This window comes from Exophiala bonariae (genome assembly GCF_035927105.1).
Source record: "Exophiala bonariae strain CCFEE 5792 chromosome Unknown scaffold_24, whole genome shotgun sequence".
NCBI classification, from domain to species: domain Eukaryota; kingdom Fungi; phylum Ascomycota; class Eurotiomycetes; order Chaetothyriales; family Herpotrichiellaceae; genus Exophiala; species Exophiala bonariae.
Window position 1 is genome coordinate 396,471 of NW_027042499.1, and position 25,253 is coordinate 421,723.

The 25,253-nt window shown below is 50.2% G+C and overlaps 12 protein-coding genes across 12 annotated transcripts; 5 read left to right on the forward strand and 7 right to left on the reverse strand.

The window, feature by feature from the left end:
* Positions 1–222: 222 nt before the first annotated feature.
* Positions 223–824, reverse strand: UBC11 (Ubiquitin-conjugating enzyme E2 11; the record flags this gene model as incomplete). Its single annotated transcript, XM_064849998.1, has 3 exons — positions 223–322; positions 374–706; positions 760–824. The coding sequence occupies 3 exons, from the start codon at positions 822–824 to the stop codon at positions 223–225; spliced, it is 498 nt and encodes a 165-aa protein (XP_064703299.1).
* A 586-nt stretch (positions 825–1,410) lies between these two features.
* On the forward strand, positions 1,411–3,088 carry LTR84_006438 (uncharacterized protein; the record flags this gene model as incomplete). The annotated part of the gene is made up of 2 exons (XM_064849999.1): positions 1,411–1,505; positions 1,570–3,088. The coding sequence occupies 2 exons, from the start codon at positions 1,411–1,413 to the stop codon at positions 3,086–3,088; spliced, it is 1,614 nt and encodes a 537-aa protein (XP_064703300.1).
* A 506-nt stretch (positions 3,089–3,594) lies between these two features.
* Positions 3,595–4,212, forward strand: LTR84_006439 (uncharacterized protein; the record flags this gene model as incomplete). The annotated part of the gene is made up of 4 exons (XM_064850000.1): positions 3,595–3,610; positions 3,682–3,891; positions 3,982–4,092; positions 4,160–4,212. 4 exons carry the CDS (start codon positions 3,595–3,597, stop codon positions 4,210–4,212), a joined length of 390 nt encoding a protein of 129 aa, XP_064703301.1.
* Positions 4,213–4,339: 127 nt separating this feature from the next.
* LTR84_006440 (uncharacterized protein) lies at positions 4,340–5,202 on the reverse strand (the record flags this gene model as incomplete). Its single annotated transcript, XM_064850001.1, has 2 exons — positions 4,340–5,035; positions 5,095–5,202. 2 exons carry the CDS (start codon positions 5,200–5,202, stop codon positions 4,340–4,342), a joined length of 804 nt encoding a protein of 267 aa, XP_064703302.1.
* Positions 5,203–5,894: 692 nt separating this feature from the next.
* On the reverse strand, positions 5,895–7,723 carry LTR84_006441 (uncharacterized protein; the record flags this gene model as incomplete). The annotated part of the gene is made up of 4 exons (XM_064850002.1): positions 5,895–6,944; positions 7,006–7,269; positions 7,378–7,503; positions 7,613–7,723. 4 exons carry the CDS (start codon positions 7,721–7,723, stop codon positions 5,895–5,897), a joined length of 1,551 nt encoding a protein of 516 aa, XP_064703303.1.
* A 2,785-nt stretch (positions 7,724–10,508) lies between these two features.
* On the forward strand, positions 10,509–12,057 carry LTR84_006442 (uncharacterized protein; the record flags this gene model as incomplete). Its single annotated transcript, XM_064850003.1, has 2 exons — positions 10,509–11,568; positions 11,636–12,057. The coding sequence occupies 2 exons, from the start codon at positions 10,509–10,511 to the stop codon at positions 12,055–12,057; spliced, it is 1,482 nt and encodes a 493-aa protein (XP_064703304.1).
* Positions 12,058–12,158: 101 nt separating this feature from the next.
* LTR84_006443 (uncharacterized protein) lies at positions 12,159–12,851 on the reverse strand (the record flags this gene model as incomplete). The annotated part of the gene is made up of 1 exon (XM_064850004.1): positions 12,159–12,851. One exon carries the CDS (start codon positions 12,849–12,851, stop codon positions 12,159–12,161), a length of 693 nt encoding a protein of 230 aa, XP_064703305.1.
* Positions 12,852–13,212: 361 nt separating this feature from the next.
* On the reverse strand, positions 13,213–15,774 carry LTR84_006444 (uncharacterized protein; the record flags this gene model as incomplete). The annotated part of the gene is made up of 2 exons (XM_064850005.1): positions 13,213–15,567; positions 15,619–15,774. 2 exons carry the CDS (start codon positions 15,772–15,774, stop codon positions 13,213–13,215), a joined length of 2,511 nt encoding a protein of 836 aa, XP_064703306.1.
* Positions 15,775–16,120: 346 nt separating this feature from the next.
* Positions 16,121–18,793, forward strand: LTR84_006445 (uncharacterized protein; the record flags this gene model as incomplete). Its single annotated transcript, XM_064850006.1, has 1 exon — positions 16,121–18,793. One exon carries the CDS (start codon positions 16,121–16,123, stop codon positions 18,791–18,793), a length of 2,673 nt encoding a protein of 890 aa, XP_064703307.1.
* Positions 18,794–19,002: 209 nt separating this feature from the next.
* LTR84_006446 (uncharacterized protein) lies at positions 19,003–20,880 on the reverse strand (the record flags this gene model as incomplete). Its single annotated transcript, XM_064850007.1, has 2 exons — positions 19,003–20,674; positions 20,729–20,880. The coding sequence occupies 2 exons, from the start codon at positions 20,878–20,880 to the stop codon at positions 19,003–19,005; spliced, it is 1,824 nt and encodes a 607-aa protein (XP_064703308.1).
* Positions 20,881–21,783: 903 nt separating this feature from the next.
* On the forward strand, positions 21,784–24,000 carry LTR84_006447 (uncharacterized protein; the record flags this gene model as incomplete). The annotated part of the gene is made up of 2 exons (XM_064850008.1): positions 21,784–23,713; positions 23,777–24,000. The coding sequence occupies 2 exons, from the start codon at positions 21,784–21,786 to the stop codon at positions 23,998–24,000; spliced, it is 2,154 nt and encodes a 717-aa protein (XP_064703309.1).
* Positions 24,001–24,982: 982 nt separating this feature from the next.
* Positions 24,983–25,192, reverse strand: LTR84_006448 (uncharacterized protein; the record flags this gene model as incomplete). Its single annotated transcript, XM_064850009.1, has 1 exon — positions 24,983–25,192. The coding sequence occupies one exon, from the start codon at positions 25,190–25,192 to the stop codon at positions 24,983–24,985; it is 210 nt and encodes a 69-aa protein (XP_064703310.1).
* Between the last annotated feature and the right edge of the window lie 61 nt (positions 25,193–25,253).

The window sequence follows — 25,253 nt, forward strand, 5'->3', positions numbered from 1 at the left end:
AATATCATGATGCACATTTTCATTGTAGGTAGAGGCTCTAAGAATTTAATACCCCTCAAGAATAGTGCACCGTGCAGATAAAACCTCGTCCCAGCATCATGCAATGCAAAACACTGACTCCCAACCAGTCCAGTCGCTAATGGCTTTCAATGACAGCAAGTTCGCCTGAAAGCAGTTCAAATAAAATATCAACACACCCAGGTCGTAGTCATCAAACGTAAATCATTCGTCGATATCCTGGTGGCGAGCCAGCACCTTCCGTTGGTATTCTTCCGGATCATTTTGATGCAGCTGAGCTGCTTCGTTGTTGAGGGGACTGGCACTGTGGAGGATATTAGTATCGTCGAAATCAGCTTTGCTCTTCACTTCTTACTTGTTAGGTTCACCGAGAAGACTTTGCAGGCTGAGAAGAACGGTCTGAACATTGTAGACTGCACTCCATTTGTCCTTCAGGATATCCAGGCATATCCGTCCGCTGAAGTCAATATTAGGGTGGTAGATAGGAGTCTTGAACAGTACTGTGGGAGCAGCGTAAGGGTAGTTGCCGGGAAATTCGAAGCTGAGTTTGAGATTGAGGTCGGCGTAGGGAGTGTCTTTGGGACCAACGATTGTGGCCGTCCAGTGCAACAAATTGCCATCTGCGTCCGGGAATGCAGAGATTCCTGGGGTGGGAGACATCATGAGAGTCATGAGTTCAGACTGAAGCCTGCAAACCTGTCAGCAGTGGTACAGTTGGATGTGAGGGTCTGGGGATCTCACCGTTTGACGACACTTTGAGTGTCGGCCTTCCTTGGAGCGACAGTGAGCTTCTGTTGTTCGGCCATGTTGGATAATCCGGGAGCTGAGTTCTGTGTATCCTCTAGAGAGAAATCCATACTCAGAAGAGGTAGAGTTGGGTGGCTGAATGCGTCAATCGAAGTGGCAATAATATGCTGAAAACGGAGATGGTGAAGATTAGACAATGCACTGGAAACCCCAGGTTATGAGTGCAACTGTGAATGCAGATTGAGGGCTATGAAAAAAGAAGGTTCAGGTGAGGAGATCTCAACGCTCGAGGTCTTTGGAACAGGAAGGCGTCGAGGAGCAGGAAATAAGAATGAGTGGTCGTGATTATGGTCGCGAGGAAAGGTCAAGTGCAGGCAAGAAGCCGCTGCAGAGGCAACCGCCCATTCAATGTTGACGCTCCTGCCAATTCTGCAGTCACCAGAGTAACAGCGTGTCGATGACATCATATATCATCTTGCCGCTTTCAATCATGCAACCACAACCAGACGATTTTCTCTCTGCCTGCCTTACCGCGTGCTTGGTGTTCACCATCAAACACGCGACGCGTTCCTGCCAATAATTTCAGCATGGACCTTCTACCACCTGCTTGAGCGTCAAAGTTGATTGCTATACCATCTCCTCGCCATGAACGGCATCCCGCACTCCCAGTTGGCCCCTCTACCAACTCAAGTGCCTTTCCGCATCGTCTCCCCCACAATTGGTTCTGGAGCATACGCATGGTAATTCATTCTTGTCCGCACTTGATCATCACCTTGCCCTCGCAGCATGCTAACACCCATCTAGCATCAAGAAAGCAGCCCCCGAAAATGCCGAAGCCCCTGTCTTTGCGGTCAAATTCATCAATAAACTTTTTGCTCAGAAATATGGCCGGATCAAGCAAAAGCAGCTGGAGATGGAAATCTCCTTGCACAAGCATATTGGACTACACAGGAACATAATAGAATTCTACGATCATGGCGATGATCCTTCTTGGAAATGGATCGCCATGGAATTGGCCGAAGGTGGTGATTTGTTTGACAAAATCGAAGCCGATGCAGGCATTGCGCAGGATATTGCCCATGTCTACTTTACGCAACTCGTGAGTGCCATTGGCTTCATGCACTCCCGGGGTGTTGCGCACCGAGATATCAAACCCGAGAATATCCTCCTTTCAGCCGATGGTGATCTCAAACTTGCAGATTTTGGAATGGCGACACTGTTTGAATACCATGGCAAGAGAAAACTTGCAACCACCCTTTGCGGAAGTCCACCATATGTTGCCCCTGAGGTTTTGTCTTGTAGTACACAGTCAGGTACCAAAGGGACTGGCTACGTGGCCGACATGGCCGATGTATGGTCCTGCGGTGTCGTTCTCTTCGTGTTACTAGCTGGAAACACCCCTTGGAGTCGACCACTGGAGGGAAGGGACGAATATGGTCGACCGAATGAATTCAGCGAATACATCGAAAGTAATGGCAGACCCGATGATGAACTTTGGAAGTCACTGCCGAACGACGTCCTTTCGTTACTCCGAGGGATGATGAGGGTTCCAGTCGATTCTCGCTTCACCCTGCAAGACGTGCGACGTCATCCATGGTTTACAAGACCGAATAAATTCATGGACTCCAACGGCAGGCTCAGTGATCCTATCACCATGGCTACAAACATGTTCGAGGCTCTTCACGTGAGCTTCGATGCCAATCCTTTTGCCGGAACCCAGCGCAGCGAGCAGTCTGACTTTATGGATGTCGATCGTTTCCCAGTGGATAAAATATCGTCAACACAACCAGATATGCCTTCGGAAGACATGCTGTTCGATTGGGCAAGACCTCGGACTCTTGCTATGGCAGGTACGCAAGTCGGTGCTGGCATGGTAGGAGTTAGCGCGACGCAGTCGATCGCGCGACCTCAGTTCTTCGACCTCGAACCATCTATGTCACAATTTCAAGCCACTCCTAGTGTGCCGCTCACCCTGACGCAAAATGCCCGTAAATTCCGTGACATTCTCCCTGCACAGAGTCTCACCAAATTCTACTCAACGTGGGCCTTGAGCCTGCTCGTGCCACATGTGCTTGAAGCACTGAGCCGATTGGGAGTCCCCACCCCAAATCTACCACGACCTTCAGCGCACGACTCGGAGTGTATCATAAAGATCAAGACTCAAGATAGCCGTGGCTGTCCCTTGAGTGGAAATGTGGTGGTTGAGATCGTGAGTGAGGAAGTCGCAGAGATCTGCTTTGTCAAAGCATCTGGTGATCCCCTGGAATGGCGTCGCTTCTTTAAGCGAATCGCGGTTCTGTGTCAAGACGCAGTCCTGAAATGAATAGATGCGAAGCGCTGCATTCTGCGGGGTTTGCTCCCCATCACGAATGCGCAGATACCCTTATTGTCGGTTAGCGTCGTAGCCATATCTTGGAAGGGATTGACTGGTTGGATCTTTATAGAACACGAAAGTTGGCCCATTCAATGAAGTCCGTCAAGAATACTCTGGTCATCCTCGTACTCCGTATTTCGTATGTTTGTGGGGTGCTGCTAAAATGAGGGATGGGGACCAGAGGCTGCGGAGTTGATGAGCCTCGGTGATTCTTCTCCAGCTTTCACATGCCCCTGCCCTTCAGGTTCTTCTGCGCGTTGCACGCGACGTATGACTTCATGCCAACTTTGTCATCGCCTCTGATTCCCATGTGATCAATTGATTTTGTCCCCTTAATAGTCCCCACGGCCTGCGCACAACTAGCCTACCCTCACTACCAAACTCCTGTCTCACCGCATTACAGTCCTTGTAACCGAAAATCCCTTTCCCCAAGTGCTTAGGTAACGATCAACATAATGTCGCTGAAGCACGGTACGTCCCTCCCTGCCCCAAAGAAGTAGCAACTTCCTCCACGGCCTTATTGACAAGACTCGGGTCCGCAGAAGCATTCCCATCATCCGAGGCCTTTGAGGCCATCGACGCAGCCCTTTCCTCAAGCGAGTCCGAGCGAAAGGAGGCCGTCAACCAAGGAAAAGCCATCTTCGCCTTCAAGCTGAAGAACGACCAGAACCAGGAGGAAGCATGGCATATCGATCTCAAGGAGACGGGCAAAGTCGGCAAGGGCGAGGCCCCTGCTGGCAAGAAAGCTGATGGTGAGTCACTTATATATAGCTCATGTCCGGAGACTCCGGCGTTGTAAAAGGAGAGAGGACTTGAATCGCTGATTGGCATCTACGCACCAGTGACGCTGTCTCTAAGTGACGAGAACTTTGGCAAGTTGGTTACTGGCAAGACGAAAGCACAGTCCTTGTTCATGAGCGGGAAGCTGAAGGTCAAGGGCAACGTGATGAAAGGTAATGATGGATTTCACCCCCAACTGATGTCTCAATCCCGAGGATTGAATGATGCTGACTGCAACAGCGACGAAAATGGAGCCTATCCTTGCAAAGGCCAAAGCCCAAGCCAAACTGTAAACCATGTCGAGAATTTCGGCCACAATTGATTCAGAAGCACTTGACGTGATATATTAGAATATATGGCGTTGCTCACCGCCCTCTTTCCACGTGGGCACCTATGTCGCCAGCCGACAGCACATTTCGATCAAGTGTCTTTTTTCCTCGACTTTGGTTTCTTGGATCCATCGTCGCTCTTTCCAACAGCCTGCGACTCAGATGTTGAGTTTGTCGTCTCGGTTTGACTTCGGCCGCGTTTGTGGCTGCTTTTACTGTGAGAGGGCTGCTCCTTCTCTTTGGGCTGCTCCTTCTGCTTCTGTTGGGGTTGCTCCTTCTGCATTCTGGGCGATGCGTGTGACCTTTCTGCTCCCTCCTTCTTCTTAGTTTGGCTTCGAGTCTCTCGCTGGTTCCCTTGACTCTGCATCTTGTCCTTATCCTTGCTCTGCTCTCGCGAACCCTGTTGATGCTCCTTCTCCTTCTCCTTATCCTTCTCCTTATCCTTCTCCTTATTCTTCTCGAATTTTTCATCCTCGTCTTCATTCGCATGTTTTCTGGCACTCTTAGCCCGAGAGGTGTTTTGCACATACTGCTTTCCTTCCTTACTTCCTTCCTGCTTCTTGTTATCCGTCCTCTCCTTCTCTCCCTCACTCAACTCCTCCCATGCCTTCTTTGGAAGATACCTCTTCTGCGTACCGTCCTGCTGCTTCGCGTTCGCGCTTCCTTCCTTGGTTTGCCATTCTTCCTCACCCCACTTGCTGAGATGTTTCTGTGACTCGTCCTGATCCTTCTTCGGGGTGTTGTACTCTCCACCTCGGTTCTTGTATTCTTTTGCCATCATTTGAGCCTATTGTGCCTGTTAGCGAGACTCTCGCCTTGTTCGTTTCGTAGTATGCGCCGTCATACCTTTCGCGCAGACCATTGCCCTGGTGCACCACCCTTATCGGACTGTTTGATGTCTTCTTTGACTTCCTCCCGAAGTTTCGGATCGGTGTATTTATTCTTGGGCGGCATTATGTAGTGTTTTTAACAAAGAAGATGCTCAACTACTCTTTTAGAAAGTTTCGACACACGTTGACAAGCTCTACGAGTGAACTACGTAGTGAACTTTCTAATGGTTGAATTCGCAAGATATCGGCAAAACTTGTATGGTCGCCCGCGTTCGATCACAATGACGAAGCCGGAGATTGGGATAGAGCGCACAGTCGTCATTGATTCTCAGCATTGTTCAAATGACTACAACTCTCCCAGAGCCACTCGATTCCGACGTCAAACTGTCATAGCCGTAACGGTGTGATATCATGATGCAAGCCAGAGCTTACAAGGCTCAGCTCCAACACTTCTAGGGAATTAGTTCATGGTGGATACAATGTAGTCTCCCACAAAGCCTCCCGTGATGAACTCCTTACATGTGACCTCAAGATGTCAACACGTGTTGGTGACCAGCAAGCTGGACTCCTGCATGGTATCGTCTACAAATCATCTGAGAGTTCCTCGAAAACGGATATGGTCAAACAATCGACCTCCTAATGAAACCTCTACGCTTCTATTGGCCGAGAATGGAAAGGGCTATCTGCTCATCTACGCCATGTCATTGCTCCAATGAAAATATCAATGGAAAAAACGGTTCAATTTCTCGTACATAGTCTTGCCTTGACTGCATGAGACTGAAATTCTGCTTAGATGCCATGGTCCACTTCCCAATCTCAAGAAGAGCCACCCTCCACCTTGGACATCAAAGCGGCAAGCTTGCTCTCGAGATCGTTGACTTTTTTCTCTAGCAACGACACTCTCTTTCTCTCGGCACTGGACTCGACGACAGGAGTCTGTGGTTGGCCGTTCACGTTCTTGACAGGCGGGAGCTGGTCTTCTGGGACCGAAGCCATGACGGTCGCGATGCTCGTCGCTCGCTGGCGCAGGGAGTCCTTGGCCTCCTCGAGCGCCTGGAGGGCCTCCTTGCGGACATCGTAGGCGAAGAAGAACTGGCAGATTGGTGGGCTGTGGGGCATGGAGCCCGTGGGTGGTAGAGGACCCGCGTAGTACTTACGGATCTCGGCCTCTTGTTTCGCGTAGTTGGCTGCCGCCTGTGGTCCTGGGACAACTGGATCGGTCAGGATTTGAGTGGCGGAGAGTCTGGGGAGTCGGAATGCCTCGAATTCGGCGAGGCGTTGGGCAAGCTTGTCGGATGGGCCTTCGGCGACGCCCTTGGAGGCAGGGATGTCGGCCAGGAAGACTTCCAACGCGGCGGCATCCTCGATGGATGACGACACGCCCTGAGCGTGCGTCAGGAGCATGGGGTGCGAAGCGTCGCCGATCAACAATGTCTTGCCTCGGGTCATCCTGCTCAGAGGCTCCCGTTTCATCTGGGTGTAGACCTTGACTTCGGGTGACTTGAGGAACATCTTCTTCACGGCTGGGTGGAACCCATCTAGGACCTTCTCCAGATCTTCGTGGGTGGCCGGGAAATTCCAGTCGTCGATGACGATATCTTCCTCCTTGGAACCCGCGTGTTGGCCGAGTTTACGGTGGACAGCAAGCACGTTCAGGATTTCGTTGTTTCGGCAAGGGTACGTCACGGCCATGACACCCTTTGCTGGGAGAGCTGGAGCCCAGAACCCAGGAGGCTGGTTCTCGAAGAAGAATTTGGTCTCCTCATCAGCGAGAATATCCTTCATAGGAATCAAGCAGCGATAAGCGGTCTGTCCACTTCGCTTCATTGGAATCTCGACACCTGTAACCTTGGAATTGATGCGATCCTTGAGGGGACGATCAGTTCTAATTCTAGAAGGCGGAGAAGTAGGGGAGAGAGATGCTTACATGCTGACCATCAGCAACAATGACCAGATCCTTTTGGACAGTTGCACCGCCCTTCAAATGAATGATTCCAGTCTCAATCTCGACATCGTCCACTCGCTGGCCCAATCTGATGACGGCTCCTGCAGCTTCGGCCAACTCTCTCAGATGCTTGTGCATATCGACTCGGTGGTAGAAATACCACTTATCTCCATACAATTGCTCGACATTTGAAAAGTTCAGGGTTGGTGCCATTGGCTCCAGGGTATCTCCTTTGGGTCGACGGACCTATCGACAGTATTAACGGGGCTGACTTCGTCGAAATTTGCGTAGAGCACGACTCCGTTAAGCACTGTATCACGTGATGCCACCAAAGAATTTCATAAATTATCTTACCTGGATGTTTTCGATGCCACCAGATTTTTGTGAATCAAATCCCCATCGTTTCAGAATTCGACCACCGTTTGGTGGGATTGATACAGCAGCACCGTTCTCATTTCTGAATTCCGAACGCTCAAAAACCTAGGTGAAAAGCAGTCAGCACCAGCCTTGTCGAACACCTAGGCGACCAGAAGGGGCATGATCGCCCGTCCAGCCAAACGCAGATACTGGTATGAGTAAATCAATTTACCTCGACATCGTGGCCGATCCTTCTCAGTGCAATAGCGGCAGCCAGGCCTGCAACACCGGCACCGACGATACCAACTTGAATGGATCCCGGGGACGATCCATTTGCAGCCATGGTGAGATAAGTTCCTTATCAGTGCCAGAAACAAGTCCAAAAGTGTCAGGGTCGAGAGTGTCTGTCACGTCTATGCAAGGCTCTGTATTTGTAGTGTAAATATGTCAAAATGCAGGTTATAAATAACTAGGGTGGATGTAAGTAGCAAAGCTGCAACAAGAGAAGATCAGACAAACTACAATTGAGCCGCTCAGAAACCCCTAATTGTTTCCTTATATGATAGCAGGTCTCAGGAAGCCAGGCAATCACCAAGGAGGGCCAAGAAGACGAAAAGTCTCCATTTCATGCTTTACCGCCTGCAGATAGCACTTGGCTGGGGCGTCTTGGGTGCAGATGGAAAAGAAGAGGAACCGAATCAGAGTTAGGGCTCGCCACACCCTTTGAGACGGGGCTTGGGAGACGGGGAGACTATCTGTTGCTGGCGCAAATCTTGTTAGGTTAAAGTGACACCCGCGTCAGCTCGGGCACGCGAATGATTTGTTCGTGGGGTTTCGATATTATGATATTATGTGCTCAGAGACTTGAGACCACGAGTCAATAGTTGTAGTGGCGGTGCTTGCTGCTCAATCAGTAACAATGCAACTCGTATATCTACATGCACTCCTGGAGTGATTACGAAACACCTACAGCGATTGGGTTTTTTGGTCCCAAAGAATTTACGATAATTAATTCCAAGGGGGTCAAAGAAGCAGCCTCCGTACACCAAAGTCAAAATTCTTCTAGAAATCCGTCAAGTTCTACACCGCAAATTCCCAGTATCAGCAACGGCGTCCTCCCGATCATCCTGGAATCGGAAATATAGCTACTAACGACATGACTACGCGAGGGAAATAATCAGCTGTATTCATCGTGCGACTGCGGATAAGCTGCATAAAAGAACAACAACCCTGGGCTTTTCAAGGCCAGGAATGCCACATCGTTCACGTCAGACACCTCCATGGACGATGGATGATTATCTCCACGTGGAAGGTGTTCAGGCCATCGCCCAGCCATTATTGCCTTAAACTGAATTGCCGAGAACCGCCGCTATGTAGAGGCCCCGGATGGAGCCATCGCTAAAACCGTCCAGCTAACCAGTTTGGTTTGCATGGAACTCCGGGCTTCAGGAATCCCTAGAGAGCTTGAATTTAGGCGTGTGGCACATAGACTCAACCACCTAAGTACCTGGTTGAGCTTTCGGCCCTCCATCATGAGAGACAAGTCTCACGACATTTTGGTTTAGCGACCAGCCTTTTCCAGTGGTCCATCCATATTGTTGATGATGCGAATCTTCTCAGGGCGAGAGGGGATTTTCGTACCGTCAACTCGAGGATTTAAATTGGAAGATGCCCACAATGGAGCGCTATTTGAATTTTAAGCCACGGGTTTCCACCCAGAGTACCGGATTCGACCTCCTGCCAGAGCCCAGGTGCAATGTTTGAACCCTAAAAGCCCTGAAGACTGCCGATACGAAAGTCGTCCCACACATTTCCCCATATTACGATTCGATTCCCCTTGTCGTACAGTGGTGATTCAACAAAATCAGGCACATCAGGCCATTTGCCCCTTTCCCCCCCTTCAGTAATTGACGATAAGGTACGTGCAGAATACCTGCCACTGAACATACGAGATACTGTAGTCACCTGTGATATCGACTGAGCCACGGCTTGGATACGGAGTACATACCTCGTACATTGACTCCGTAAGCATTGAAGTGTGCGTCTCGGCCTGCAAGGAGGCTCTGTAAGGACCCATCTATTCTTAGAATTTGTCTACTCCTTATGGCAAGGGAGATCCTTGGACTTGCATTGCAGCCCTTCCTCCAAGTCCCTGCATGCAAACCAGCCTCGTCGGAGGCCGCACATGAACACATTATCGAGTTGTCTCATTCGAAATGCATATGGATTTTACACTAGTATGTCCATATTATCCTCTTGTCACCAATCACGTACTCTGCAAATATACTGCCACTACTACTAACACACCCGTGGGGGCGCTTTTTGCAGCCTTATGCCAAGCCCAGCATGTAAAGCCTCGCCGGACTTTCACTGCCAGTAACCCTCAACCGCGCGAACATTCACTCCAAAAAAAAACAACCAGATATATTGGAACCCAGAATCTTCTTTGCAATACAGCGACGAGTCGTCGCAAGATCCTGGCCCGTGGAAAACAGGGGTTGTGGCGGACCAGGCTTGGGGCACTCAAGCTGCATGGCAGTCAGCTGTATCGTGTCAGTCAGAAAAAATCCCCTCGGTCGAGGGGGGTTTCCGACGGTCCACTGGGACTCGAACATCGCACAACGCTCGAGTCCTAGTGGGCGAAGGTTTTTTGTCTTTTTCTTTTTCCTCTTCTTTTGCGTATGCGTCAAGGGTGAATGAAGCGGCTGTGAGGCTCTGGCTAACAGACACAACCTGAAGGTGATATTGATGCGTTTAGCCAAGCGCACCACGATCGAACAAAATCAAATCGAGGTGGCATTATTACGCCTCCGATAAACCTGTTGTATGCCCATTCCACCACAGCAACAAAGCATTCCATATTCATATACAAACTCTGGCTCTGAATTTCCCCAATTCTGACCCCTCATGATCCAGCACCTTCCCCAACATCTGATGTGGGGAGGCCTCGGTTTAAGGATATAACAGGTACTGATGACTGGTGAATTAGTTGCTTCAAATCGATCTGTACGAGGACTATTTATCGCCGGTGTGAAGGGTGCAGCCTCAAGTAAGTGGAATCTACAAACTACCAAGCAGCAGAGAACAGAAACTCGCACAACCAATCTCTGTCTACCCATTCCCCTACCATGGCACCGAAATCATTGAGCGATCTCAAGCGGAAGGATCTGCTACAGTCCAAAGGCTACATCAACGAAGAATGGGTCTCGGCCAACTCAGGCAAGACATTCGACGTATACGACCCGGCGACGCTGGAGAAACTCGCGACGCTCCCCGAAATGGGCGCCGACGACGCCGACGCGGCGGTCTCAGCTGCGCACGCCGCATTCGCCAGCTACAAGAAAACCTCGGCGCGACAGCGCGCCCGCTGGCTCCGGAAATGGAGCGATCTGTGCTTGGAGCACGCGGACGACCTGGCGCTGATCCTGACGCTTGAGAACGGCAAGACGCTCGTCGAGGCGAAAGGTGAGGTCACCTACGCCGCGTCGTTCCTGGAGTGGTTCGCGGGCGAGGCTGAGCGTGTGCACGGCGAGGTCGTGCCATCGTCGAACCTCAATCAGCGCATCTTGACGTTCAAGCAGCCGATCGGCGTCGCGGCCTGTCTGAGCCCCTGGAATTTCCCGATCGCGATGATCACGAGGAAAGTCGGAGCCGCGCTTGCTGCGGGTTGTACTACTGTCTGGAAGCCTGCTGGCGAGACCCCGCTTAGTAGTCTTGCGCAGGCGGTCTTGGCTCAAGAGGCCGGGTTCCCCAAGGGCACGATCAATGTCATCACGACCTTGAATCAGGTGGCTGAGGTTGGCGAAGCGCTTTGTACGAACAAACTCGTCAAGAAAGTCAGCTTCACTGGAAGTACCAGGGTCGGAAAACTGCTGGCCAGTCACTGCAGTGGTAGTGTCAAGAAGTTGTCTCTCGAGCTCGGTGGGAATAGTCCTTTTATCGTCTTTGATGATGCTAAGCTTGAGACGGCGATTGAAGCATGTATTCTCGCCAAGTTTAGAAATTCAGGCCAGACCTGCGTCACGGCAAACCGTATTTTTGTGCAGAAGGCGATTTATGATAAGTTCGCGGACGGTTTAGCAACTAAGATCAAGACTTTGAAAGTCGGGGCTGGAACGGAAGATGGCGTTTTCGTTGGGCCCTTGACGCATGAGCGTGCAGTTGAGAAGGCTTTGAGTCACATCAGTGGTAAGTGCTGGCATTTGAGAATCTCCAAAGACGTATAACTGCGGATCGAATGACTGACATTATTTAGATGCAAAGAAGCACGGCGGACAGGTGGTCCTAGGTGGCGAGGCAATGAAAGATCTGAAAGGCTATTTCCTGCAGCCGACACTGATCAAAGGCATGAACCGGGAAATGATCACGACGCGCGAGGAGACATTCGCACCCGTTCTTGGGCTTTACGAGTTCGACACTGAGGAAGAAGTCATCGGTCTTGCAAACGAGGCGGACGTTGGTCTGGGAAGTTTCATCATCACGGAGAACATTCCACGCGCGTGGCGCGTCACTGAAGCTCTCGAGGTCGGGATGGTCGGTGTAAATCTCGGAATGCTATCAGCATGTGAGAGTCCTTTTGGAGGGGTCAAGGAGAGTGGGTATGGTAGAGAAGGTGGTCGACAAGGTATCGAGGAGTACCTGAGCGTCAAGTCCATGTTGATCAACGTTGCGAACTGAAGGGTCTGAATGTGGGGTGAAAAGTCTCAAAGAAGCAAAAATGAATGTATCGTTCTAGTCGTGGTAACGGACTGAGGATGCCACAGGTCAATCAATCAATTTTACTCTTTCTTTCCGTCCACATTTCCCTCGCTTGGGTCTTGCGTACCCCCTTTCTTCAAGTGTTCATAGTACAGCATGGCGTATCTCGTCAACAGTAGAACGCTAATAAGTCGGTTGGTAGCTTCTGGGTTTTCACTTTTGCCGTTCTGGAAGAGCCAGAGGACATCAACCGCTATTCCGGCGACCAATTGAAGCCAGCCCGTGACAGGTAAGATCGGTCGAAACAAGCCCACACCCCCAAGATACGCATACAGCCAAAAATGATGCACGCAGTTGAGAAAGGCGAAGACTTGCCAGTCGGTGGCATTCAGGACACGGAAATGGGTGAGGAACGGTGTTGTCAAGTGGTGGAATGCCATGTGGGGGCCGATGACCTTTCCACCAGCGACGAGGTTGAATATATCGGTGTATTCGTAGAACTTGGAGAGATGGTAGATATACGCTATGTCGTTGGTCTTGATGGTGTCATCCAATGGGTAGAATTGAAATACGTCGTTCAAGATCAAGCCTCCAAGGGCGAAGGAGAAGATGGAGTAGATTTCGTTGTTTAGTTTGGTTGTGGTTCGAGCAAAGGATATTGCTCCATTGCGCTGAATATGATTTCGAAGACTGGTCCATAGGAAGATGAATGGACCTGTGGTCAAAATCACGCTTTGCAGCGATGTGAGAGGGCGGTGTTGAACATCACTCATGTTTGGATGTGGTGGGGTCGAATCTGAAGGAAATGAATGCCGTGGTTTTGGTTTTTTAGAGATGTAGGCATGAAGCAACTGGTAACACGCTATTGGCGATCAAGAATGACTCATTGTTGTTATGAAGATATAGCACTGAACTCGTCCCTTAATTGTGACTCACTATAATGATAGAGAAACAGCAATTAAATGGTCAACTATTGTCAACCAGCAGTTGCAAGAGAAGGTGCATGTGGATGACAAAGAAACGGAGATGCGTTACATCGACTAACGAGTGGGAGGCACTGCAACAACAGCTGAGAGGTGGCATATTGCACTTAGTTAACAATCAGCTAAGCCTAACGAGTATTCATTTCCCTTTCTAGCTATTCAACTCTATCCTCCTTCTTATTACGTTCCTCGCGTCGCCTTCAGTAAGGTGATACAACCGCATATCTGCAAGAGCAATCCGCGCGGCCTCATTGCTTTCGAATATGCGTTTTTCGGCGTCCCACAGCCCCCATTCATCAACGCCATCTTCATCCGCAGAGATCACCTGGGTGTCGATGTCCTCATCTTCATCGAATCCCCAGCCGTCATTTTCTTTTGTAGTCGTGGTCTTTGATTTCTTGGCAGGCAGTGTTAGTAGGTAGACAGCTTCCTCGATACGTTTCAGGCTAGAACCAATGGTACCAGGTATTTTGGTTGCCTTCTGGACACTATCTTCAATAGCAGAGAGATCTCTTCTTAATTGAGCGGCCCCTGCTGCTGAGAATGTATTGTGCATTAGCACATTGTCATAGATTTCTCGTTGAACTGATGTACAGAAATGCCTGGCAAGTCTTCTTAGCGCACCAGGTGAGAAGGTGCGAGCCAGAAAACCCAAGAGTATAGTTGTAGTCTGGAATAGGCTGTCAAGTGCTGAAGAGGGCGCCAGCGCAGCTAGATCGGTGGGCGCTTCGCTGAGTGATGACCACTGAGGTTGCTTTCCGTAAGTTTTGAGTGCACTTCGTACATTAATGTCGAAAGCACGGACAATTTCGTCTTCGCTACGCTCCCGCAAGCGTCGATAGACGGCAGCAGTCTGATCGAAAAGACCACTGCCATCGGTATCAGAATCTTCATTGGCCTTTATAGCGGTGGAGGTTTTGGCGGCGACGTCATCGACCCGCAAGTCGTTGCCGATGGAATTGTTCCCCAAGCCTGCCTTGGAACGAGTCAAAAGCTCGTCCCAAAGCTCGAGAAAGAATAAGTCGTCGCTCCAGTCAGACATTTTTCGTTCAAGATACTCGGCACTCCCGGAGATCTTCACCAGAGACTCTAGACCTTTCAAACCAAAGGTGTCTGTCTCCGATTGTCCTTGAAGCAGACGGCCCGCAGTGTGAGAGACCGCGATGTATGCTTGGAGGGCATCGTGAAGGTAGTTGTGATAATCATCAAAAATAGACAGTTGGATTTCCATCAAAAATTTCATCTTATAACTGAAAGAAGAGAGACCACGATATCTATCCGTGATCGTTTCTAGCAAGTCATTGACTCTGATAGCTCCTTTGGTTGGCTTGGTTTGACCAGGTTCAGAATCAAAGTCGATCTCACGCCCATCAGTCGAAAAGTCTTTTATGCTTGCATATCTTGCCAAAGCAAAATCTTTTTCGACCGTAAGCCAGGTTTCAAAGTATCCGTGTGTGTATAAAATGGTCCATGTTACACCGCGCCAATCACTCAACATTCGTGGAATGGGCACATACGCCCAAGACTCTCGGAGAGAATTGTCGAATGACATGACTTCACGCATGAAATGAGACAGCAGTTGTGGCTCAGAGGTAATCTGTGGCAAGAAGGACAAGCACTTCGCGTTGACCATAGGTAATAGGGCAGCGATAAATGCCGAGACTGCATCAGTATAGACGGTTTCTAGTGCATCCGATTTCAACGCACGTTCGTCCACAATGGGACCGAGTAGATCAGAGATAAAGGTACTATGTCGGTCAATGAGGTCCAGGATATGCGAGAAGAAGTACTCGGGTTTGTCAAGGCGATTTGTGGGTCGCTCTCCGTAGAAGTGGTAGCGGAATCTCGTTGCCAATGGTTGTACCATAGTTTCCAAAGGTAACAGGACGACTGGATCCGGTGCGATGGGAGATTTTGCCCTGAGCTTGTCCGCAGCGAATTTGAGCAGATCAGGTTCTTGAAGCTCCAGCAAAAGTTCGGCCTGTCGCTGCCAGCGTTCTCGGACATCACCAAGAAGATTGAGCTCCTTGCTGGGCCATTTCATGAGGCTCAGGGTCTGGCGGAGATCGTTTGAAAATACGTCTTTCAATTCTTGGTACAGATGGTTGGTTTGTTGCTCTAACACATATAGTAACTGAGGAGCTGCACCTTCTGCTCCTGGTTGAGCTTCTTGTACTTTGTTCCATATGGTCCTTAGCTCAAGATAGGCCTGTAGTGATGCTTCCGGCTTTTTGGATAGAGATTCTCTCGAGTGTTTATTCAAGTTGTCTGCTCTCTGGACCAATTCCAGATACCCATGAGCGACCTCGAGGGTTCGGACTTTGCTCATGCGCGACTCGATCTTTTTAGTTGCGTCGTCACTGACTTCGGACTGAGACAATATCTGGAGACGGCGGTCTAGGTCATATTGCTGCCGTTGAAATTCTTTAACGCTCTGCTGAAGAGCACTTGATTTCTTATCAACTTGTACCCGGCTTTCAGCAAGGTTTTCTCGGGCATCAGCTAACTACAATATGGTGAGCTCTGGGGCAGACTATGTTCAGAGACTTCATGTTACCTGCTTTCTCAACAACTCTTGCTGTTGTTGGACCCGAGACAGAAGGTCGTCCACATTTTCCAAATCCGCCGCAGTCTGGATTTTGTCGTCTAGGTAATCTTCGACCCGGATGCGTGAATCCGCATTCTGACTAGCAGTCAGGTGTATTTCCGCCATTATGCATGAGTTGGGTTCGCGGCAAAGGCAGCGGTAGAAAGTAAATGGCGGTACAATGTGCTGATTTGATTATTGATGATCTGGCATGGGCGGAAGGTGCGGTGCTCAGGCTGTATTCATTTTCCCCAGACTTTTTGGGGAAGCACGCGTCATTTGGGATCGCGCTTTCCCTATCAACCAAATGACGACTTGACTCGCGCCCACCTGCGCCACAGAATTTCGTCTGGTTCACACCCAGGGACAATAATCTCTCGCCATATGCCCATGATTCAACTTCCATAACTTGATATCGCTTTGGGGTAGCATGGAGTAAGAGCGATTGGACTTCATCTTGCCTCAAATAGGTATGGAAAGCCCATCAAAGCGCAGGAAGAAGAACGATTCAAAGTCTACAACGGTCCCTCATCGAAATCTCGATTTCTTCTTTCGCAAGAAATCCAACCTTCCACTGAAAACTCCTGCAAGCGACTCCTCTATTCAAGGCCTGCCAGATGAGCGGGACCAGTCAACCTCCGAACATGCGCTCACAGATGAGGAGCTAGCTAGAAAACTGCAAGCAGAATGGGAAAGAGAAGACCAACAGAATTTGAGCACAGAACCTGAAACAGATCCGACTTCGAGAATAGATCATGTCCAGGGGGAGCCACACAACGCCGATAAAGCTGGGCAGGACTTCGCGACTGACGCTCTTGAACAAAACTTGACCGACCCCAAGCCGCAACCAAATGGCAACAAAACCAGTTTTCTAGGTCTGCAATCTACAGCCTCGGATGACGATGCTATCACCCTCACTATACCCTTCGATGAGAGCCCTCTTACCTTTAACCCGGAGCAGTATATTCCTGGTCTACAAAAGCAGTGGGCGTCAGAAGGAGGAGACGCATTCTACGCCTTATTAACCCGATGTTTTGTCCTAGTCAATTCAACTCAGAGTCGCATAAAGATTGTCGATACACTTGTTAACTGCCTACGAGTTATAATTCAAGCCGATCCTGAGAGCCTTCTACCAGCGGTCTGGCTAGCTACGAATTCCATTTCACCTGCATACATCTCCCTCGAGCTTGGCCTCGGTGGTTCAGCCATTTCCAAGGCTTTGAAGAAAATATGTGGACTCGATAGTGCTGGCTTGAAAACACTTTATGACAAACATGGAGATGCAGGAGATGTTGCATTCGAGGCTAAGAAGAGACAAAGCTTCACCCTAAGAAAGCCCAAACCTCTTTCCATTAAGGGTGCCTACCAGACACTTGTCAAGATTGCCAACAGCAAGGGTCATGGGAGTGTCGAACAGAAACAAAGACTCGTAGAACGACTGCTTCAAGACGCGAGAGGCCCTGAAGAAAGTAGGTACATTGTGAGAACCCTTGTCCAACACCTGAGAATTGGAGCGGTCAAAACCACGATGTTGATTGCCTTAGCAAGAGCCTTTCAACTCTCACGCCCAGCAGGTGCTGATTTTGCTATAAGAGATCAGGCAGAACTGGCAAAGCTCAAAAAGGAGGATTTGGCTGTAATATGGTCAAAGGCCGAAGAAACTGTGAAAACGTGTTTTGCACGACGACCCAACTACGGTGATCTTGTTCCCGGTTTGCTTGAGGTAGGCGTTTCAGAAGAGCTCTTGCTACGCTGCAGCCTGGCACTGCACATTCCACTGAGACCCATGCTTGGAAGCATCACACGAGACTTGAGCGAAATGCTCACCAAATTGCAAGGTCGAGACTTCAGTTGTGAGTTTAAATATGACGGACAGAGAGCTCAAGTCCACTGTGATGAGAATGGGAAAGTCTCCATATTCTCACGCCATCTCGAAGTCATGACGGATAAATATCCTGACCTTGTCGCACTTGTGCCCGAGATACGAGGTGATGGTGTTTCCAGCTTTATACTGGAAGGCGAGGTCGTTGCGGTAGACCGAAATTCTGGAGATCTCAAGACATTTCAAACCCTGACCAATCGTGCGAAGAAAGATGTTGACATAGGCTCCATTCAGATCGATGTCTGCCTCTTTGCCTTTGACCTTATGTACCTCAATGGGGAGCAATTACTTAACAGACCATTTCGTGAAAGAAGGGGTCTCCTTCGCAGCATGTTCGTTGAGAAGGATCACCACTTCACCTGGGTGAAGAGTATCGACGCAACCTCGGCTGATTCGGAGACCGTCCTTGAGTTTTTCAAGTCGGCCACCGACATCAAGTGTGAAGGAATTATGGTCAAAGTGTTGGACAATCTCCCGAACCCAGACCTGATAGCAGATCGAGATCCTTCGGAGGAAGTTGACCCAGTACCAATCACGGAAAATGTAACTCCAAGTAAGAAAGGCAAGAAACCGTCTACAGCTGCCGCCGCAAAGAAGAAAGCGCAAGCCGAGAAGCAACAAGAGAAAGAGAAGGGCACACGTCGCAAAGCCCTCCTAGCAACATACGAGCCAGACAAACGGCTTGACTCCTGGCTCAAAGTGAAAAAAGACTATGCCACCTCCGCAGACACAATTGACTTGATTCCCGTAGCTGGCTGGCACGGTCAAGGGCGCAAAGCCAAATGGTGGTCGCCGATCCTTCTAGCATGCCGCAACCCGGAGACAGGCTCCCTCGAAGTGGTAACAAAATGCATTTCGGGCTTCACAGACAAATTCTACGCCGCTAATAAAGAGAAATATGCACAGGACGGCGACAACACACTAGGTTCGCGGCCCGCATACATCGAATACAGCGCGTACGAGCCGGACGTATGGTTCGAGCCGCAAGAGGTGTGGGAGATGGCGTTCGCGGACATCACACTGAGTCCGACGTACACGGCGGCAATCGGTTTGGTCAATGAGAGCCGTGGCCTGAGTATGCGGTTTCCACGGTTCCTCAAAGTCAGAGAGGATAAGGGCATCGAGGAGGCCAGCACCGCTGAGTTCCTTGCGGACCTGTATCGAAAGCAGGAGGCGCGCATTCTCGCTACAGGTGGCGGGCAGGGTTCGGGCACAGGAGCTACTGGTGGTGCTGGTGAGGATGAGGAGGATGGCGATGAGTGAATGGGCAGGTGTACAGTCATGCGGTATTGTCATGCTACAATACTCGTAGTGTTTGTGCAAAGCCCTGGTCATGTGAACGGCGAGTTTTTTCAGAACATGAAGAAAGCATTGTTCCAGGATAAAGATCCATAGATGTGAGTGATTCGGAATCCAACAGAGATATCTACCAGCCATGTTTTACATTTCCTCTCTTGTTTCCTAAGTAAGGGTTATGCTCCCTTCCTCGCCAACCCATCACCCAGTAGATCGAACCATAGATTCTCCCCTTTGGGCCGACGGATCCCACCCTTGTCCTTCAGCAGCGACTCTCCCTCCTTGCCAAACGCAAGTAACTGTTCTTCACTGCCCCATTCGCCCATGGCCATCAGGCCGACAGGGACATTCTCATCGGCGGTCCAGCCCATGGGGAGACTGATGGCCGGGGCGCCCGTCCAGTTCGCCAGATATACATATTCCATCGAGCGCAGACTCATGTCGCCGTCGCTGACGCCATAGCCGCTGGTGACGTCGCTAGGTTTTGCGATTTTCCAGCCGGCCGCCGGGGTGGTGGGCGTGAGGATTAAAAGGCCCGGGTAGGTGTCCCATAGCCATGCCAGATGAGCCATTTGAAGATGTCTTAGCTTCTGGGCGCCGATGAAATCTTGGGCAGAAGCGTGGCTGCCGGCGACGTTCATGAGAAGCTGGTTATGCCATGAGAGTTGCTTGATCTCGGATGGGCTGATGCCTGAACGTGCTTCGGAGAGAATGGTCATCGCGTGGGCTTTCTGGCCTTGTGGGAGGAGTGGTATATCGATTTCGACGACTTCGTAGCCGTGTTCGGTAACATAGTGTTCGACTGCTGCGTTGAACATGTTGAGTACATTGGGATCAGATCTATCTACCCAGTACTTAACCAAACCTAAGTATTTTTTACCGGCTTTGCGATTCGTCCAGACGGTGTCCGGAGATAGAGAATTGGGGAACCCTCTGCTATTCTTGGAGAGAGGGTCTGGCTGACCCATAATGCGGTAAGCCAGAGCTAAATCATCGATATTGCTGGCCATAGGACCGTTGACTCCAACGCTGTCTGTGGCATCTGTGCCGGCCCTGGCGGAAACTCGGGAATGACTTGGCTTGAGCCCGTAAAGCCCGCAGTAAGACGAAGGTAATCGAATAGAACCACCTCCGTCGACGCCGAGAGCTATTGGAACCAGGCCGGACGCAACTGCATAAGCTGAGCCTCCAGAACTACCACCAGTGTAGTAACCTTGGTTGTGTGGGTTGAGAGGCGTTCCCCAGGTTTGGTTATTATTGGTAGTATCCATTCCTATCTCATGCATGTTGGTCTTGCCCACGATGATAGCACCAGCGTCCTGCCATTTCTGAACGCACCAAGCAGTGCGGTCATGCTTGTCCGTTCGATCGAGTCGACTTCCCAGAGTTCTCTTGTAACCCTGGAGGTGCACCTCGTCCTTGACCGCCAAAGGCACTCCATCAAGGGGACTCAGAAACTTGCCAGCCTTGTAGCGATCGGTAGAAGCTTTGGCAGCAGCGCGAACCAACTCTGCTTTGGAGGAGATGAAACCAACCGAAAATTGGCCTGGTGGATTCGTGCCTCTTTGTATCAGTGGCAACAAGGCCTCAACGACATCTGATGGTGTTATTTTGCCCGATTTATACAATGCATGGAAATCGGCGGACGTGTAGTAGTCATTGAGGGAAGCTCTCGTGGGAGGAGTAGGCAGACTTGCGACGGATGTGTCTTTGTCTCCATGAGTAGACACAGGGATAACAGTAGGGTCCCAAATGACATCGTAGTCGTGGATGTGGGTGATGTCTTTGATCTTGTCGAATTTATTCAGGGTCCAGAAGATGCGCTGAATTCGAGTGGAGGAGGCGATGCTTGATTGGAGGTTAGCAGACACAGATACAAGGACTTGTGTCGGGTCTTCTCACATTGAAGAGACGACTGCGAGGGGCAAGCCACGCAGGACGGGATTAGAACCAGCATCGTTGTCATATGGAATGTTGGGTGCCTTCAATGGCTGAGGTCGGTTCCATGCCTGGGCATAAACCGCGGGAGAACTTGAAGTGCTCGCACTTGGCATGTTGATGGTGAGGAGTGAGTACCACGCTGCGAGTTATTTCAACGATTAGGAGACACTGACATGAAAAGGAGGATATCTTACGATTATTCCTATACGTTCTTCCAAGTTCATTGTATCAGAGAGTGATTACACCACCCCGACGTGTGCAGACACGATCATGGGCAAGAGCCTAGGTAAGAAATTAGATGCGAGCAGGAGGTGCTACCCTGGGTACCTAGGTACTTGAAAGTTCCCATGTGTCCCGCCGCCCTAACATTCTAACTGGTCAAACTGGTGTGAAAGGTGCAATGCGATACTCTCAATGTCCGTATGCAATGGGCTCACAAGTAACATCATAGGGACAGCCATCTACCCAGGTATGCTCGAAAATCATACAAATGAAGTTCAGAGTCCCGTACGCGATGACGATTGTCCGAGGGGCAATAGGTGCCAAATAGGCGGTGGTGAGGCTGTCGTTAAAGGGGAGATGCCCCTCGGCCCCTGCCGTTCCACTAGCGATTGCCTGGTCGTCCCTGGGGCGACCTCTAAAGTCTCCCCCAATTTCAGGGGCCAAAGGGACAGTCATCATTGCCAAGGCTGGTAGAAGGAGGAATCTGGCACTAAGCCTTGAAGCCACCTCTGCCGATTATCACCACCACTTTTTTTGACGTGCCAGTGCCAGTGCGAGTCTCGACTCTCGATCCCTCTGTCGCATTCAAGTTGACCCTCTATGTCTGCATTCTCTTTTTGTTTCTCTTCACTTGCAACTCCCACCCTCACACTGGATATTCTGTGCTCGCAATCTTCTCTTCGCTTTTTGTTTTGATCGCTCTCTACAACACCACTCGCCCACTCGTCCTCTCTTTCTCATCCCACCTCCCCACTGGCCCAGGTGGCTCGTACTGATCATCATCCTCGCCCAACATGTCGTCCGAATATAATTATGATGACCAAGGTCAATTCTTCCCCTTTTTCATGTTGACCATGGTCGGTCTAGTCACCATTCCTCTCACATACAACGTCCTCAAACCCTCGACAGATCTCGAACAGACCGCCGCCAGAATAAAATCAGACTTCAAACCAAAGGATGTGGATCTGATTGAAGCACAGAGGAAAAAGCGAAAGAGGAAGAATCGCAAGACCAAACGTATCATTACCGTCATTCTTGGCTATACCTTCATGGCCTACATGGCCTACCTGATCGCCACCGCCCAGCGAGTTGCTCCCAAATTATGGGACCCTTATGACATCTTGGGCGTTTCTAGGAGTGCAACCGAAAAACAGATCGACAAGTTCTACAGAAACCTTGCTAGAACACACCACCCCGACAAAGCAATACCCGATGTCTCCAAGAACGAGACCGCCGAGACCGTCAATGACCGGTGGGTCGAAATGACAAAGGCATACAAGGCCTTGACCGATGAAGAGATCAGGAACAACTACTTACAGTATGGAAATCCCGACGGTAAACAATCCACCAGTATCGGTATAGCACTGCCCAAATGGATGGTTGAAGAAGGAAATCGCTGGTTTGTGGTCGCCTTTTACGGCGTACTTCTGGGTATCATTCTACCATACACCTTGGGCACATGGTGGTATGGTACTCAAGCACTCACGAAAGATAAAGTACTGCACGCCAGCGCAGGCAATCTGTTCCGGGAGTGGCAGGAAGATATCTCAGAAGGTGGTGTGATTGCAGCCACCAGTGCGGGTGAGGAATTCAAAGAGACCCTCAAAGGAGCCAGAAGTGATGCTGGTGCTGCCAAAGTCGAATCCAAGGTCCTCAACGGCTCTATCTTGACTGCTGCAGACAAGGCAAGATTGAAGTCGATTGAGGATCCTGTTCGACGCAAGACTCTCGGCTTACTCTGGGCCTACCTCGCGCATATCGACTTGGAAGATCCAGAACTGGAGAAGGAAAAGTACGAGGTTGCTCCAATTGCTCTCGCTCTGAATAATTCTTTTACCTCGATCACTCTACCTTTTGGTGCCGTCGGCCCGCTACTCGCCTCCTACCACACATCACAAAATATCATTCAAGCCGTTCCCCCAAGCTCTTCACCTATTCTACAACTTCCACACATCACACCTCAGATAGTCGACAAGATCTCCAAGGAATTTCCCAAAACTCAAATCACTCTTCAGAAGCTAATGGCTTTACCACCAGCCATCCGCCGTGATCTCTGCTCCGACATCTCCCAGACTCAATACGACCAAGCCATGAATGTCGCTGCTCAGATTCCCAATCTTCAAGTCGAGAAAGCATTTTTCAAAGTTGTTGGTGAACGAGTCGTCACACCCTCGTCGTTGGTACAACTAGTAATCAAGGCCCGGGTCATCCCACCAGGTACCCGCAATGTTCCTGAAGTCAATGTACTTGACCTTGAAGACGTCGACCCGGAAGAGGGAGATCTAGACGCTCTACACGGTCGTAAGCCAGCCAAGTCTAAGCGCCGCAAGATGCCAGATGGTCGGTACATTGAGGACGATAGTACTCCTGGGTCGGTTCAACCCCCACTCGCTCATGCGCCGTACTTCTCGGCGGACCACGCACCGAGATGGCACGCTTTTCTTGCAGAAGCTCGCACGGGTAGAATCTCCGTGCCTCCTTTTACATTCACCGCATTCGACAAGCCAATTTTCAATGCGGACGGCACTCCAACATTCAACGTCCTGACTTTCAAATGTCCCTTCCAAGCTCCTCCACAGGTCCACGCCTTCCCCTTCGTTCTCCATCTAGTGTGCGACAGCTATATTGGCCTCGATTCCAAAGTAGATGTTGTGTTGGACGTCAAGGACGCAAGTGAAGCCAATGTAGTGGAGAGTGACGAAGATATCAGCGAGCCCGAAGAAGGTAAAGTTCCCCCTTGGCAGCCTTCCATTCTCCCTCCGCTCTACTAACACAACATCCAAACAGATTCTCTAGCAGGCCAACTGCAAGCGATGAAGACCGGCGGTCTCGCCGGCTCACCCACGATAACGAAGAAAAAGAAGAAGAGAACGCAGCCAGAGGGCGTGGCTGCCACCCCAGTCGCGCAGACTGCTCAGGAGGCCGACAGCGACGACAGCGACACCGAAGGCTCAGTTGACGACGACACGTCCGAGACGGACACGGAGACCGAGGACGAAGGCGATGATTGATTTTTGTTGCTCTGCATTCTGCATTCTATCTACTACGAGTCAATGTAGATGGGCTGGGAGCGGTGTACTTTACTTTTTATCGCAATGTAGCATCATTGAATGACTTGATATTCTCCAAACCCAGATCCACACCCAGACCGTCGTCTCCTTTTCTCTCATCATGGCCCGCGAAACTATCGCTTTGTACTTGTTGTTGTGGACTCGACGACTAGCAGGCTCATGTAGTGTCGGACCTACCACCTGTCTACTGCTTCAAAACAGAGAGGAGAACAAGAAGCACATGCGCCTAACGAGGATATCACAGGGTATTTAACTAGAATCGCTCTCCAGCTCGTTGGTTTTTTCGGGGGTGTTCGTTCTCTCTATGATGTGTCCACCGCCGCGACGTGCTATGCTAAATATATTCTATGTACGTGAAGCCAAGGATTGAAGCAGGTGATGAATGGGCAGGTTTCAAAAGGTACCTAACTTAGGTACTCAGGTAGTAGGTATTTTGGGGAATGGAATTGAAACGAAATCCACGGATGAGTTGCAGCCAATTTTTGGACATAAATATCCGTTTCCACTTCCGTCCTCTCGAGACTTTGTGTGTTGGGGGATTTTTTTGAGTACTGTTTTTCTTTCTCTTCTCGGCGTGTACATGCAATCGATGGTTCTTGCTACTTGCTCGCGTCGTAGTTTCGTTAGGGATACAGGACCTGCTCAGTCGCCTCTCGTGCACGACCGTTAGATCCTGCCTGGAAGTTTTCGAACTCGAGCCGAGAATGAGTGCACCTCTGGCTAGTGTTATTGAGTAAATATGTTAATAGCCAGGCTGTCCGATGGTGGATAGGAACAGTTCTTCGAAATTCTCTCCCCTCCCGACACCGATTCAATTTAATCCTCATTATACTCCGTCAATCACCCACTTGATCACTCTGCCTCTTTTTCTCATCTCCACCGCTCTCACGCCCACACATCTCCTCCCGCCCCTCCGGGGTCACTACTTCTTACCCGCCGCCTGATCGAGCTTCTTGCCCGCAACGTCAGTAGCGGCATCGAATTTCTCGGCGATCTTTTCCCGTCCGTCGTGCATGTACTGCAGTGTTTTCTTGTACTGGCGGTCCGACGACTGGTTGCCAAGGCCGACGATGGCAAGCCCGACCAGTCCCAGGGCGCCGCCTAGACCGACAATTGTGCGTGTTTGGACCATGTTGGTTGGATCTTGGTTGGTGATGAGCGTTTGGAGGGTGTGTCTATAACGCGTTATGAGG